Genomic DNA, 16,088 nt, shown 5'->3' on the forward strand with positions numbered 1-16,088 from the left:
GCTCTACTGTATCCACTCTGCTGTATCCCCTCTGCTCTACTGTATCCCCTCTGCTGTATCCCCTCTGCTCTACTGTATCCCCTCCGCTGTATCCCCTCTGCTCTACTGTATCCCCTCTGCTGTATCCCCTCTGCTCTACTGTATCCCCTCTGCTGTATCCCCTCTACTCTACTGTATCCCCTCTACTCTACTGTATCTACTCTACTGTATCCCCTCTACTGTATCTACTCTACTGTATCCACTCTACTCTACTGTATCTACTCTACTGTATCCCCTCCGCTGTATCCGCTCCGCTGTATCCGCTCTGCTCCGCTGTATCCCCTCCGCTGTATCCCCTCCGCTGTATCCCCTCCGCTGTATCCCCTCTGCTGTATCCCCTCCGCTGTATCCGCTCCGCTGTATCCGCTCTGCTCCGCTGTATCCCCTCCGCTGTATCCCCTCCGCTGTATCCGCTCCGCTGTATCCGCTCTGCTCCGCTGTATCCCCTCCGCTGTATCCCCTCCGCTGTATCCCCTCCGCTGTATCCGCTCCGCTGTATCCCCTCTGCTGTATCCCCTCCACTCCAAATTGAAGGTTTATGAGGATGACACAAAGTGCCTCTGTTTGCTAGCTGTCCCACTCCACTACAGTTCTTCACTGACTCATGCTCTTTCTCTCTCTGTTTGTTTGTCCCTCCTCCCAGCTACGCGGTGTCTGACAACTCCTACCGGTCCATGCGGACGGAGCGTAAGGACCAGTGCATCCTCATCTCAGGGGAGAGCGGTGCCGGCAAGACGGAGGCCTCGAAGAAGATCCTGCAGTACTACGCCGTGACCTGTCCCGCCAGCGACCAGGTGGAGACGGTCAAGGACCGCCTGCTGCAGTCCAACCCTGTCCTAGAGGTCAATACTGGAGGGGGAAATACCATGTCGTCCACTGCATGTGTCTAGCTCGGTCCAGTCTAAAACAAGACATCATATTTGTGCGTGTGTGTGTATGTGTGAGTGCGTGCGTGCGCGTCCTGGAGTGTAAGCAGGCTCTCTACTCATTTGGTGTACTGTATTGAGCTGTGGTGTGTTTTGGCTGGATGGGCTGTAGACTAGTGGAGTCCAGACAGATGGGGAGCAGATGTGTTAGGATCACAGCAGAGCGGTCCAGACAGACAGACCCACTGCCCTGTAATCTAGCCCCGTGTCTCAGCAACAGTCACAGCCCAGCACACCTCCTGAGCCTCTGTCACCACTTTAACACACCTGTCTACCCTCCCCACTCCTCTCCCTCTTCTGTCTACCTCTTCATCCCAATGTGTGACCCCAGGCTTTTGGAAACGCCAAAACGTTACGCAACGACAACTCCAGCCGCTTCGGTAAATACATGGACATCCAGTTTGACTTCAAGGTGAGTGAGTGGTCACTCACACACACACACACACACACACACACACACACACACACACACACACACACACACACACCAATGACAGAGTATGTTCCTATAAGGGGGAAACCAGTACATAAACACTGCCAGTCCTTCCATATTAACTTGTACAATATGTTTATTTTTCCACTCCTACGTTACTGTACTGTCCACGGGGCGCGTTCGTTTCCTGGGGGCGTGTACACCTGCATGTGGCTCTCTGTCTGTCTCAGTATCCCTGCATCACCACCCTCTCCTCCTCCCCCTTTCCCCGGTTCCCTCTCTCCTGGCGGCAGGGTGCTCCGGTAGGGGGCCACATCCTCAACTACCTGCTGGAGAAGTCACGGGTGGTGCACCAGAACCACGGAGAGAGGAACTTCCACATCTTCTACCAGCTGATTGAGGGGGGTGAGGAGGACCTGCTGCGGCGCCTGGGCCTGGAGAGGAACCCCCAGCAGTACCAGTACCTCGTCAAGGTGGGACGCAGCAGACTTTCACTCTGTGGTTGGGTCTGGAATGGGCCACTTCCCTAGTCTCCAACCTCTGACCGGAGCATGTGTCTAGCTGTTTGGGGCTCAGGTCAAAAGTTATGCAATCGTGTGTTTTTTCAGATGTATTCCCAAGTCTCTCCTTTTTGCTTTTACAGCAGGAAGAGGTGTGTGTCTTCTCTCGCTCTCGTGTGTGTGTGTGTGTGTGTGTGTGTTGGCTCTGTCCCAGTGGGAGTCCTGCTTAATGGACCCAGTGTGTTATTAGTGCTGCTATAGAGATGTTCTCAGGTGAAGGAGTCTCTCCCTACTCACTCCCCCACTGAGACCTACAATATCTCTGCAAACACGCACACAAACACTTATTTAGTCAGCCAATGAATGTGTGGGTGTTCAGTATCTGACGTGCACACGCGTGCATAAATGAGTGCACGTGTCTGTGTTTGCTGGACCTACAATTAGTACGCATACGGCCGGAAGAGATAAAACATGAACCTGCCGATCTTTCAAAAACGTCTGAACATGTCTTCATAGAGCAGCTTGGTAGATGATTTTAACTAACACCTTACTGTTGTACTTCTTACTAACACTGATTTAGATGTTGGCTGCTTTGTTGAGGAATGTTTTTACTTGCAATGTAGAATTATGGTGTTTTGGCTTCAACAGTGTTTTGTCTGTGTGGGTCTCTCAGGGGAACTGTCCCAAGGTGAGCTCCATCAACGACCGCAGCGACTGGAAGGTGGTGAGGAAAGCCCTGTCTGTCATCGGCTTCAACGAGGACGAGGTGGAGGTAAGAACCTGTTATTACAACACAGACACACAGACAATGTTAGCCACTTAGGTAGTGTGTTGTTGATTACCTTAAAAACTACTACTGAATACTTATTCCATTTTGACTGTCTGACCAATCACTGTCTGTGCTTTGGGTGCAACCCTCTGTTTTGTTATTGTAGTTGTGCAGTAGCATGCTGTATGCCCCTTCACTGCAGTCTTGTGTACATAGGCAGGTTGTGTGACTGTCTATATTGACCAATAAAGTGGTCTTATCTTATATGTGAGTGTGTTGGGACAGGGGGTGAAGAGAGGGTGTGTTTGTGTGTGTGGTGAGAGGGCTGATTTGTGCTTTGTGTGGATGTCTTTTGCATTTTCATGACTGTAGTCTGGGCTTTGGGCCAGAGCTCAGTATTTCTCAGTTCAGTGAGGGAAGAGGGAGAGAGCAGGTGGTTATATGTATACAGTACTCAGTGGTGGGAAAAAGTACCACATTTTCATATTTGAGTAAAGGTAAAGATACCTTTTTAATAGAAAATGACTCAAGTGAAAGTAAAAGTCACCCAGTAAAATACTACTCTAGTAAAAGTCTAAAAGTATTTGGTTTTAAATATATGTAAGTATCAAAAGTAAATGTAATTGCTAAAATATACTTAAATATCAAAAGTAAAAGTATAAATCATTTCACATTCCTTATATTATGCAAACTAGACAGCACAATTTTTTATGTTTTATTTGTATTTATGGATAGCCAGGGGCACACACCAACACTCAGATATAATTTACAAGCGAAGCATTTGTGTTTAGCGAGTCTGCCAGATCAGAGGTAGTACGGATCACCAGGGATGTTCTCTTGATAAGTGTGTGAATTGGACCATTTTCCTGTCAAAATGTAACGAGTACTTTTGGGTGTCAGGGAAAATGTATGGAGTAAAAAGTACATTATTTTCTTTAGGAATGTAGTGAAGTAAAAGTTGTGAAAAATATAAATAGTAAATTACAAATACCACAAACATCTACTTGAGTAGTACTTCAAAGTATTTTACTTAAGTACTCTACACCAATGACACACACACACACAAAAAGAGGCCAACTTCACTATATGTTGTATATGCATGCATGTGGGGGAGGATGGTTAGTTGAATTATATTTTATAACTCTTCAAGTCCAAGATACCCTAATCTAATACTTGTGGTCATCAAGATAACTATCTTCAGAACATCACAATAAAATGTCTTTAATCTCATGTCTAATGTTCACATGGCTTTTTTTCTCTCTCTGTGTCTCTCTCTCTGTCTCTGTGTGTAGGAGCTGTTAAACATTATTGCCAGTGTTCTTCACTTGGGGAACATTCAGTATGGAGGAGAGGACAGCGGCAATGCCTACATCACTACAGACACACAGATCAAATACCTGGCTAGGGTAGGACCTCTTCCTCCTGACTACAGTGTACCCATGGGGACACTACTCTTACTGCACTCAGTCACTCATGTACCCTGTCGATGCTCATGTACCCTGTCGATGCTCATGTACCCTGTCGATGCTCATGTACCCTGTCGATGCTCATAACACATTACTCTCTTCGTAACTCGGTAGTATCACTGTTCAATAGGATAAATAACATTTGATACTGGTGTTGAATGAGTTTGGAGGTGGGTTAAAGGTTTGTTGTCGACGTTGCAGTTACTAGGTGTGGATGGTTTGGTCCTGAAAGAAGCGCTAACACACAAAAAGATCATCGCCAAAGGGGAAGAGGTAGGCTGGAACCTTCTCTAAGTCAATGCTCTTTATAATGAACTCTATGAGAACGTTTCCACATTCTATATTCAACATAAATCGGCTCCTCTGTACCTCGGCAACTGAGAAATTGTAGAAGAACTGTTTCCATTCTTCTCTCTCTGTCTGATCTGTGTGTGTCTGTCCTCTAGCTGAAGAGCCCTCTGAACCTGGAGCAGGCAGCGTCGGCGCGGGACGCCCTGTCCAAGGCCGTGTACGGCCGTACCTTCACCTGGCTCGTCAACAAGATCAACGTCTCCCTGGCTTACAGGGTAACACCACACGCCCCTAACTAACTAACGCCCCATTAACTCCCCTCTTACCGATCGATGATCCCCCTCGTTGGCATGATATCCCTATATCTACCCCATTCTTCTGCCCCTCCTGTCAGCCTGCGCTTTTGACCTCTTAGCTGGCCGTTTATAGACAGTGGTAGGACTCCCCCTTGTGGATGTGTTGTAATACTACGTGTTTGACAGAGCAGTATTGTTGGTTCCACAACAATGCGTTTCTGTGTACACTATTGTCTGATAGGGGTTAGGTTATTGCATGTTTGAGCTGTGAGATAGTGTAATGCGTCTGGTCCATGTCTGTAGTGAGTTCATCGTTAGACAGTGCTTATCGTGCTTTATTAGGTATATATGTTAACAATTAATGGCCTGCTCATTTATTCCTAGTCTGTTGGCTGTCCACTGTTTAGAAACAGTTTATGAATGCTTCTTCATGAAAGCTATTATGAAGCGTTAACCGTTCTCTTTCATCTAGGATGAGACTTATAAGAATGCTTCTGTCATTGGTCTCCTTGATATCTATGGTTTTGAAGTCTTCCAGCACAACAGGTACCAGTGGAATATATATATATAACTCATTTTCCCATAATCCTGTGTGTTTTTGACAGCGTTTACCATTTACTGTCATTACGATTCGGTATATATTAATGTCAAGTTTACGTTGAATATCTTGTCACGTGAAAAGATAATCTGTAATCGTGTGTGTGTTGCAGTTTTGAGCAGTTCTGCATTAACTACTGCAACGAGAAGCTGCAGCAGCTCTTCATCGAGCTCACCCTCAAGTCCGAGCAGGATGAGTACGAAGCGGAGGGAATCACGGTGAGACTGCTCTCTTTGTTTTGTCAGTCCATCTTCTCCTTCTCCTCCTTACTCTGCCTCCCCTCAGCCCTCTGCCTCGACGCTTCTATCCATCTTGGAGGGACCTTACCCTCCCTCTACTGCTCTCCTCCATTTCTCTAGCTTTTCTCTCGCTCTCTCTCTTCCCACTTCTTCCTCTTTTCATTCTCCCTCTCTCTCCTTTTAGTCCTTTTCCACCTCTCTCTTTCTTCTCTGTCCGGTCCTATCCTTCTACACAGTGATTGGTGGGCCACTCCACTACGGTTCAGGGCCCATATTGGCAAAGAATCTCAGAACAGGAGTGCTGCTGATCTAGGATCAGTTTTGGCTTTTAGATCATAATGACTGAGATTATATGAAAAGGGTGAACCTGATCATACGTCAGCACTCTAACTCTGAGCCCGTGAGGGAGCTGAGTGCAGAGGGCCGTGGGAGAGAGATTCGCCTCCAGTTAGACACCCGTCAAAGGGGACATTGTTGTACAATGTGTAACGTGGGCCGTGTTCTGTGGTGTTTGTGATAATAATGTGGCGGTAAACTGCGTGTGTGCGTGCGGCAGCAAACGTCAATAAAGGTTTGATTGACAATGTGCATAAAGTGTGGGTTCAGAATGTCCTTCTTGTCCTGGATTCTCAGCATTCTGTGAATGTTTTCTTTTACAACCGTTAACATGTACACCAGTTCCGTTTTCTAAACAAGCCATTAAAAGATGCCGTTGTGTTCCTTGCTGTCTCGCAGTGGGAGCCTGTGCAATATTTCAACAACAAGATCATCTGTGATCTGGTGGAGGAGAAGTTCAAAGGCATCATCTCCATTCTGGTGAGAGTCCGTGTCAGTCTTTAATGTAACCCTGAGCTTTTCAAGTTGACCTTTCACCTTTCTCTCTCTTGGCCCCTCTGCATCTGGTATAGTCAACTGTCCAGCTAATGTATTTCTCTCTTTCATTCTCTCTGTCTCTCTGTCTCTCTCTGTCTCTCTCTGTCTCTCTCTGTCTCTCTCTGTCTCTCTCTGTCTCTCTCTGTCTCTCTCTGTCTCTCTCTGTCTCTCTCTGTCTCTCTCTGTCTCTCTGTCTCTCTCTGTCTCTCTCTGTCTCTCTCTGTCTCTCTCTGTCTCTCTCTGTCTCTCTCTGTCTCTCTCTGTCTCTCTCTGTCTCTCTCTGTCTCTCTCTGTCTCTCTGTCTCTCTCTGTCTCTCTCTGTCTCTCTCTGTCTCTCTCTGTCTCTCTCTGTCTCTCTCTGTCTCTCTGTCTCTCTGTCTCTCTCTGTCTCTCTCTGTCTCTCTCTGTCTCTCTCTGTCTCTCTCTGTCTCTCTCTGTCTCTCTCTGTCTCTCTGTCTCTCTCTGTCTCTCTCTGTCTCTCTCTGTCTCTCTCTGTCTCTCTCTGTCTCTCTCTGTCTCTCTCTGTCTCTCTCTGTCTCTCTCTGTCTCTCTGTGTCTCTCTGTCTCTCTCTGTCTCTCTCTGTCTCTCTCTGTCTCTCTCTGTCTCTCTCTGTCTCTCTCTGTCTCTCTGTGTCTCTCTCTGTCTCTCTCTGTCTCTCTCTGTCTCTCTCTGTCTCTCTCTGTCTCTCTGTCTCTCTCTGTCTCTCTCTGTCTCTCTCTGTCTCTCTCTGTCTCTCTCTGTCTCTCTCTGTCTCTCTGTGTCTCTCTCTGTCTCTCTCTGTCTCTCTCTGTCTCTCTCTGTCTCTCTCTGTCTCTCTGTGTCTCTCTCTGTCTCTCTCTGTCTCTCTCTGTCTCTCTGTGTCTCTCTCTGTCTCTCTCTGTCTCTCTCTGTCTCTCTCTGTCTCTCTCTGTCTCTCTCTGTCTCTCTGTGTCTCTCTCTGTCTCTCTCTGTCTCTCTGTGTCTCTCTCTGTCTCTCTCTGTCTCTCTCTGTCTCTCTGTGTCTCTCTCTGTCTCTCTCTGTCTCTCTCTGTCTCTCTGTGTCTCTCTCTGTCTCTCTCTGTCTCTCTGTGTCTCTCTCTGTCTCTCTCTGTCTCTCTCTGTCTCTCTCTGTCTCTCTCTGTCTCTCTCTGTCTCTCTCTGTCTCTCTCTGTCTCTCTCTGTCTCTCTCTGTCTCTCTCTGTCTCTCTCTGTCTCTCTCTGTCTCTCTCTGTCTCTCTCTGTCTCTCTGTCTCTCTCTGTCTCTCTCTGTCTCTCTCTGTCTCTCTCTGTCTCTCTCTGTCTCTCTCTGTCTCTCTGTGTCTCTCTCTGTCTCTCTCTGTCTCTCTCTGTCTCTCTCTGTCTCTCTCTGTCTCTCTCTGTCTCTCTGTGTCTCTCTGTGTCTCTCTCTGTCTCTCTCTGTCTCTCTCTGTCTCTCTCTGTCTCTCTGTGTCTCTCTGTGTCTCTCTCTGTCTCTCTCTGTCTCTCTCTGTCTCTCTGTGTCTCTCTGTGTCTCTCTCTGTCTCTCTGTGTCTCTCTCTGTCTCTCTCTGTCTCTCTCTGTCTCTCTGTGTCTCTCTCTGTCTCTCTCTGTCTCTCTCTGTCTCTCTCTGTCTCTCTCTGTCTCTCTGTGTCTCTCTCTGTCTCTCTCTGTCTCTCTGTGTCTCTCTCTGTCTCTCTCTGTCTCTCTCTGTCTCTCTGTGTCTCTCTCTGTCTCTCTCTGTCTCTCTGTGTCTCTCTCTGTCTCTCTCTGTCTCTCTCTGTCTCTCTCTGTCTCTCTCTGTCTCTCTGTGTCTCTCTCTGTCTCTCTCTGTCTCTCTCTGTCTCTCTGTGTCTCTCTCTGTCTCTCTCTGTCTCTCTCTGTCTCTCTGTGTCTCTCTCTGTCTCTCTCTGTCTCTCTCTGTCTCTCTCTGTCTCTCTGTGTCTCTCTCTGTCTCTCTCTGTCTCTCTGTGTCTCTCTCTGTCTCTCTCTGTCTCTCTGTGTCTCTCTCTGTCTCTCTCTGTCTCTCTCTGTCTCTCTCTGTCTCTCTCTGTCTCTCTCTGTCTCTCTCTGTCTCTCTGTGTCTCTCTGTGTCTCTCTCTGTCTCTCTCTGTCTCTCTCTGTCTCTCTCTGTCTCTCTCTGTCTCTCTGTGTCTCTCTCTGTCTCTCTCTGTCTCTCTGTGTCTCTCTGTGTCTCTCTCTGTCTCTCTCTGTCTCTCTGTGTCTCTCTCTGTCTCTCTCTGTCTCTCTCTGTCTCTCTCTGTCTCTCTGTGTCTCTCTCTGTCTCTCTCTGTCTCTCTCTGTCTCTGTCAGGATGAGGAGTGCCTGAGGCCAGGTGACGCCAGTGACATCACCTTCCTGGAGAAGCTGGAGAATACTGTGGGAGGCCACGCCCACTTGACAACGTGAGTCTACGCACATACAAACGCACACGCCCAAACCTCCCTCTGCTAACCTAGCAACAGAAGTTGTCGTGAGAGCTGGCTGTAAAAAATGCACTTGGAACAAAATGCATGCGAATTCATGGAAAACTTTCAAAATACAGAAATCATCCCTGCATCATAAGGAGATGATTTCTCTGTTGAATGTTACATATCTTGAAAACTTGATTGGTGACTGTCCCAAAATGTTTTGCTTATGTCAACAATTGACTAATAGTTTTTGGGTGGAGTTTTCTTTTAAGCTGTACACAACAGAAAATATGTAAACATAAACTCAGCAAAGAAAGAAACGTCCTCTCACTGTCAACTGCGTTCATTTTCAGCAAACTTAACATGTAAATATTTGTATGAACATAAGATTCAACAACTGAGACATAAACTGAACAAGTTCCACAGACATGTGACTAACAGAAATTGAATAATGTGTCCCTGAATAAAGGGGGGTCAAAATCAAAAGTAACAGTCAGTATCTGGTGTGGCCACCAGCTGCATTAAGTACTGCAGTGCATCTCCTCCTCGTGGACTGCACCAGATTTGCCAGTTCTTGCTGTGAGATGTTATCCCACTCTTCCACCAAGGCACCTGCAAGTTCCCAGACATTTCTGGGGGGAATGGCCGTAGCCCTCACCCTCCGATCCAACAGGTCCCAGACGTGCTCAATGGGATTGAGATCCGGGCTCTTCGCTGGCCATGGCAGAACACTGACATTCCTATCTGGCAGGAATTTGCGCACAGAACGAGCAGTATGGCTGGTTCCATTGTCATGCTGGAGGGTCATGTCAGGATGAGCCTGCAGGAAGGGTACCACATGAGGGAAGAGGATGTCTTCCCTGTAACACACAGCGTTGAGATTGCCTGCAATGACAACAAGCTCAGTCCGATGATCCTGTGACACACCGCCCCAGACCATGACGGACTCTCCACCTCCAAATCGATCCCGCTCCAGAGTACAGGCCTCGGTGTAACGCTCATTCCTTCGACGATAAACGTGAATCCGACCATCACCCCTGGTGAGACAAAACCGCGACTTGTCAGTGAAGAGCACTTTTTGCCAGTCCTGTCTGGTCCAGCGATGGTGGGTTTGTGCCCATAGGCGACGTTGTTGCCGGTGATGTCTGGTGAGGACCTGCCTTACAACAGGCCTACAAGCCCTCAGTCCAGCCTCTCTCAGCCTATTGCGGACAATCTGAGTACTGATGGAGGGATTGTGTGTTCCTGGTGTAAGTCGGGCAGTTGTTGTTGCCATCCTGTACCTGTCCCGCAGGTGTGATGTTCGGATGTATCGATCCTGTGCAGGTGTTGTTACACGTGGTCTGCCACTGCGAGGACCATCAACTGTCCGTCCTGTCTCCCTGTAGCGCTGTCTCACAGTATGGACATTGCAATTCATTGCCCTAGCCACTTCTGCAGTCCTCATGCCTCCTTGCAGCATGCCTAAGGCACGTTCACGCAGATGAGCAGGGACCCTGGGCATCTTTCTTTTGGTGTTTTTCAGAGTCAGTAGGAAGGCCGCTCTAGTGTCCTAACTTTTCATAACTGTGACCTTAATTACCTACCGTCTGTAAGCTGTTAGTGTCTTAACGACCGTTCCACAGGTGCATGTTCATTAATTGTTTATGGTTCATTGAACAAGCATGGGAAACAGTGTTTAAACCCTTTACAATGAAGATCTGTGAAGTTATTTGGATTTTGACGAATTATCTTTGAAAGACAGGGTCCTGAAAAAGGGCTGTTTCTTTTTTTGCTGAGTTTATGTTGTGTTCATTAGGTACCAAATGGAAGAAAACAGACTGCAACAGGGAGGGATACCTGAACGTGTTTTAATAAGAAAAGCTTGTTTTGGTTTTCCATTGCATAATGTTTGCTATGGTGTGCCCTAATAATTTGTCACTTAATGTTTGTGTAATCCTCGTAGTCACAAGCTGGCCGATGGAAAGACCCGGAAGGTGATGGGCCGAGAGGAGTTCAGACTGCTGCACTACGCTGGCGAGGTCAACTACAACGTCAACGGTGTGTGTGTGTGTGTGTGTGTGCGCGCGCATGGAGCAGCAGGATCAATTGTTAGGGGGAAGCGAGAGTGAGATGACCAGAGGGAGAGGAAGGATGTTACGTTTGTCCTTGGATATTCCTGTACTTCTTGTAGTGGTCTGTTTACTGTGTGTGTGTGTGTGTGTGTAATCATTTTCATCCGCAAACCATATTTGGTGTGCATGTTCTCTTACTCTCTCTCTTCCCCCTCTAGGCTTTCTGGACAAGAACAATGACCTCCTCTTCAGGAACTTGAAAGAGGTGAGAGAGAGAGAGTTCAGGACAATGGCAAAATGATTTAGATGGGAGATGGATGATATCATTGGAAACTAGACTCTAAGATTATGTTGTGTCACTGTGGTAGACTCTGTCTCTCTGTCTCTGTCTCTCTGTCTCTGTCTCTCTCCGTGTGTGTGTGTGTGTGTGTGTGTGTGTGTGTGTGTGTGTGTGTGTGTGTGCGCAATGTGTGAGTTTGAAGAGCAGTGTGGTAGTTCTAGTCGTAGTGAGTTGTACTCATTCTCCATGTGTTGTCCATCCACAGGTCATGTGTATGTCTGATAATAAGATTCTGACCCAGTGCTTTGACCGGGCGGAGCTGAAGGACAACAAGAGACCTGAGACGGTGAGAACAGCCACTCGGAGTGCAAAGGTCATACAATGTATCCCAACGCGTATACCGATACACAATCACAGACCCATATATACATGTCCTGTCTCATACACACTTACAAACAGCCACTTGTTTACGCTCTGTGGATCTTCCTTCCTCCACACTGTGGGGTCAAGTGAGTGACAGGGGAATCTCTGCTCCCCGCTCACACACTCAGGAATGCCCTGACACTCGGTTGCCCTCCACACACGCACGGTGGTCGAGGGTGCGTGGGTCGCTGGTGTCGAGTCCATTGGCTGTTTGTGTGCATTGTTGACGACGCATTCTCTCTCGCCGGCCCTGCCCCCAACCCTGTCACTGCCTGGGCAATGTGACCAGCACACTGGGACCTGTGTTCTGTCCGGTCTCAGCCTCAGTCTGGCCAGCAGCCGTCCTCCCTGCTCCTCTCCTCTTTCTGCTCCTCTACATCCCTCGCTCGGTGCTCACTCTTTCTTCTTTCCTTCTGTCTCTGCCTCCAGGCAGCGACCCAGTTCAAGACCAGCCTGGCGAAGTTAATGGAGATCCTGATGTCCAAGGAGCCGTCGTATGTGCGCTGCATCAAGCCCAACGATGCCAAGCAAGCAGGTAGGATGGAACCGATGCCTTGCTCATAACGTGCTGTCAACGGGGTTGTATTCATTAGGGCGCAACCGGGTCAAAATGTTTCAAAACGTTGTTCGACAGCGAACGAAAATGAGCTTTTCTGATTTGGTTGTGGTAGACCCTCCTTGCTTCAGTACCTTTGCTTCCGTTTGGTGCCTAATGAATACAATGTTTCCCCTATATCTATTTAGCAGTGGCGCACCGCTGCTGTTAAATCGTTGAAATAAAGTATGTATGTATGTATGTATGTATGTGTGTGTGTTTTTTTTTTCGGGATGTAAAATGCTTAAACTTAAAACTAAAACCAGATATAAAGTATGTAGAAAATATGTAGCAATATATTTTTTAAATAAGATCATCTCTGAGAACTAACAATCACCAAAATAAAAACTAGACAGTCGGAGAATAAAAAAATGGCATGGTGTGTGGGCCCCCAATTTGATTTTGTTATGTTTAAGTACAGTTGAAGTCAGAAGTTTACATACACCTTAGGTAACTACATTTAAACTCAGTTTTTCACAATTCCTGACATTTAATCCCAGTAAAAAGTCCCTGTCTTCGGTCAGTTAGGATCACCACTTTATTTCAAGAATGTGAATTGTCAGAGTAATAGTAGAGAGAATTATTTATTTCATATTTTATTTATTTCATCACATTCCCAGTGGGTCAGAAGTTTACATACAACCAACGAGTATTTGGTAGCATTGCCTTTAAATTGTGGTCAAACGTTTAGGTTGCCTTCCACAAGCTTCCCACATTAAGTTGGGTGAATTTTGGCCCATTCCTCCTGACAGAGCTGGTGTAATTTAGTCAGGTTTGTAGTCCTCCTTGCTCACTCACGCTTTTTCTGTTCTGCCCACAAATTTTCTATAGAATTGAGGTCAGGGCTTTATGACGGACACTGCAATAACTTGACTTTGTTGTCCTTAAGCCATTTTGCCACAACTTTGGAAGTATGCTTGGGGTCATTGTCCATTTGGAAGACCCATTTGCGACCAAGCTTTAACTTCATGACTGATGTCTTGAGATGTTGCTTCAATATATCCACATAATTTTCCTCCTCATGATGCCATCTATTTTTCTGAAGTGCACCAGTCCCTCCTGCAGCAAAGCACTCCCACATCATGATGCTGCCACCCCCGTGCTTCACAGTTGGGATGGTGTTCTACAGCTTGCAAGCCTCTCCCTTTTTCCTCCAAACATAAGGATTGTCATTATGGCCAAACAGTTCTATTTTTGTTTCATCAGACCAGAGGACATTTCTCCAAAAAGTACGATCTTTGTCCCCATGTGCAGTTGCAAACCGCAGTCTGGCTTTTTTATGGCGGTTTTGGAGCAGTGACTTCTTCCTTGCTGAGCGGCCTTTCAGGTTATGTCGATATAGGACTCGTTTTACTGTGGACATAGATGCTTTTGTACCTGTTTCCTCCAGCATCTTCACAAGGTCCTTTGCTGTTGTTCTGGGACTGATTTGCACTTTTCGCACCAAAGTACGTTCATCTCTAGGAGACAGAACGCGTCTCCTTCCAGAGCGGTATGACGGCTGTGTGGTCCCATGGTGTTTATACTTGCGTACTATTGTCTGTACAGATGAACGTGGTACCTTCAAGCGTTTGCAAATTGCTCCCAGGGATGAACCAGACTTGTGGAGGTCTACAATTTTTTTCTTGTGGATGTCTACAATATCTTTTCTGAGGTCTTGGCTGATTTCTTTGGATTTTCCCTTGATGTCAAGCAAAGAGGCACTGAGTTTGAAGGTAGGCCTTGAAATACATCCACGGGTACACCTCCAATTGACTCAAATGATGTCAATTAGCCTATCAGAAGCTTCTAAAGCCATGACATCATTATCTGGAATTTTCCAAGCTGTTTAAAAACGCAGTCAACTTAGTGTATGTAAACTTCTGACCCACTGGAATTGTGATACAGTAAAATAATCTGTCTGTAAACAATTGTTGGAAAAATGACTTGTCATGCACAAAGTAGATGTCCTAACCGATTTGCCAAAACTATAGTTTGTCAACAAGAAGTTTGTGGAGTGGTTGAAAAACGAGCTTCAATGACTTCAACCTAAGTGTATGTAAACTTCCGACTTCAACTGTAATTCAGATAGCATAAAAACACGGAAAAAGCCATTGCAGGAAATTTAGCTTTGACACTGCAATTTCTCTCAGTCCAATGACAAAATGTGTAGAATTGCAGGAAATTAGCTTTAAAACTGCTATCACACTTAGTTTTTCTGTGCCAGTTCTATATCTTTTTCTAACATCTTGTCTGTCTTGGATCTACGATTCTTAAATCTGACCATGTGTTTTGACTGTGTTCAGTAACATCAATGGCAGCACTGTACTTCACACTGTTTCTCAGTATATCGAGCTGCCCTTTGTCAATAGATGGCCTTCTGTGTCTTTGCTACTGTTGCTATTTCTCTCCTCACTCCATCCTTCCTTATTGTCCATTGTCTACTTTTCTGGGAATAAGTCGAATCAATTGTGTTTTATTTCTTTCATTTGCATAAGCATCACGCGTTACTGCTCCAGTATGCTAACAACTGTAACACCAAACCATTTAACAAAAAAAACCCCAGAAAACATCAATAACAATGTATTGCAATCTCACCAGTTATGTACTAACTCAGGCTGTGGTTTCTCTGTCTCAGGACGGTTCGACGAGGTTCTCATCAGGCATCAGGTGAAGTACCTGGGTCTGATGGAGAACCTCCGCGTGAGGAGAGCTGGCTTTGCCTACCGCCGCCACTATGAGACCTTCCTCCAGAGGTGACTATGGTTCAGAGCTAGTCCTGCCCGGCTCGGAGCTAGTCCTGCCCGGCTCGGAGCTAGTCCTGCCCCTATCAGGCTTGAATGTCGTTCCCTGACATTATAGGTTTATTCAATGGCAGATTCATGAATTATGTTAGAAAATCAATACACCTGCAAGTGATTAGTCAATCTCCACAACTATTCAAAGTTAATGATATAACCTAAATTGAATATTTTTCATATAATATACCAGTGTCTGTGTGTGTTGTTTTGTCCGTCCCTGGCAGGTATAAGTCCCTGTGCCCAGAGACCTGGCCTAGCTGGCAGGGCAAGCTGGCAGATGGAGTCTCCACACTGGTCAAACACCTGGGTTACAAACCTGAGGAGTACAAGCTGGGCAGGTGAGACCCTTATCCGGTGACAACAGTCAAGGCGGTACGCAAACACACAGATGCAGACTAACACACACACGTGTTAATTCTAGTGACATACAGTACATGTATCTCCCATTTGTTTATCTACATCCCATCTCCCTAACAAGTTCAGTGCCCACTTAGTGTTGATCTAATCCCATAACTTTGTCTACTCTCAGGGGAAGGCTTAAGTGACCAAAGTCAATTATCTCGTCAGGGCTGAACTAAATCCCCCCCGGTGTTGAACACTCTGACTGCCCCTGTGTGTTGTATAAAGCCACACTGCCAGCTTACTGGAGCTCCGTTTGCTTTCCAGATCCAAAATCTTCATCCGTTTTCCAAAGACCCTGTTCGCCACAGAGGACGCGCTAGAAACGAGGAAACACAGCCTTGGTGAGAGAGAGTCACATCACGTGGTCTTACTTGACGCCCATCACCTGCTGTCTGTCTGGACTGTAGTCTCTCCTCGAAGATACAGTAAGTAGAGTATCTGAACACTCTGAACATCTTTTGTCTCTCTCTCTCTTCAGCCAGCAAACTGCAGTCATCCTGGAAGGGCTACAGCCAGAAGACCAAATACCGCAAACTCAGGTCATCAGGTAGGAAGGCTTCTCTTCTCTTCTCACCTACGTCTATAGACCCATGTGTCATCAAGCATATACTTCCTCTATATTCACCGTGCATGTCTATTCGATTACGCTCGTCTTGTTCAGTTGGTCGATGGATTATTAAGCGTCTCAGAGTAGGAGTGCTGACTTCGGATCAGTTTTTAGCATTTTTTTATTTGTTATCACAACGAATAAGATTGC

The 16,088-nt window shown here is 46.5% G+C and overlaps 1 protein-coding gene across 4 annotated transcripts in view; it reads left to right on the top strand.

Moving 5' to 3' along the window:
- LOC106580786 (unconventional myosin-Ic) overlaps positions 1-16,088 on the top strand; it is a 78,061-nt gene that overhangs the window by 53,579 nt on the left and 8,394 nt on the right. For all 4 annotated transcript variants that reach the window (XM_014162197.2, XM_014162196.2, XM_014162199.2 and 1 more), the window contains exons 4-22: positions 683-881; positions 1,297-1,377; positions 1,692-1,871; positions 2,572-2,670; positions 3,960-4,073; positions 4,335-4,406; positions 4,580-4,699; positions 5,193-5,266; positions 5,431-5,536; positions 6,293-6,373; positions 8,700-8,791; positions 10,743-10,837; positions 11,070-11,116; positions 11,397-11,477; positions 11,984-12,089; positions 14,767-14,884; positions 15,154-15,267; positions 15,596-15,672; positions 15,810-15,878. In XM_014162197.2, coding sequence (XP_014017672.1) covers positions 683-881; positions 1,297-1,377; positions 1,692-1,871; positions 2,572-2,670; positions 3,960-4,073; positions 4,335-4,406; positions 4,580-4,699; positions 5,193-5,266; positions 5,431-5,536; positions 6,293-6,373; positions 8,700-8,791; positions 10,743-10,837; positions 11,070-11,116; positions 11,397-11,477; positions 11,984-12,089; positions 14,767-14,884; positions 15,154-15,267; positions 15,596-15,672; positions 15,810-15,878 — 1,925 coding nt within the window. The remainder of the gene's footprint in view (positions 1-682; positions 882-1,296; positions 1,378-1,691; positions 1,872-2,571; positions 2,671-3,959; positions 4,074-4,334; positions 4,407-4,579; positions 4,700-5,192; positions 5,267-5,430; positions 5,537-6,292; positions 6,374-8,699; positions 8,792-10,742; positions 10,838-11,069; positions 11,117-11,396; positions 11,478-11,983; positions 12,090-14,766; positions 14,885-15,153; positions 15,268-15,595; positions 15,673-15,809; positions 15,879-16,088) is intronic.

The sequence above is a fragment of the Salmo salar genome, chromosome ssa20 (genome assembly GCF_905237065.1).
Source record: "Salmo salar chromosome ssa20, Ssal_v3.1, whole genome shotgun sequence".
In the NCBI taxonomy this organism is placed as follows: domain Eukaryota; kingdom Metazoa; phylum Chordata; class Actinopteri; order Salmoniformes; family Salmonidae; genus Salmo; species Salmo salar.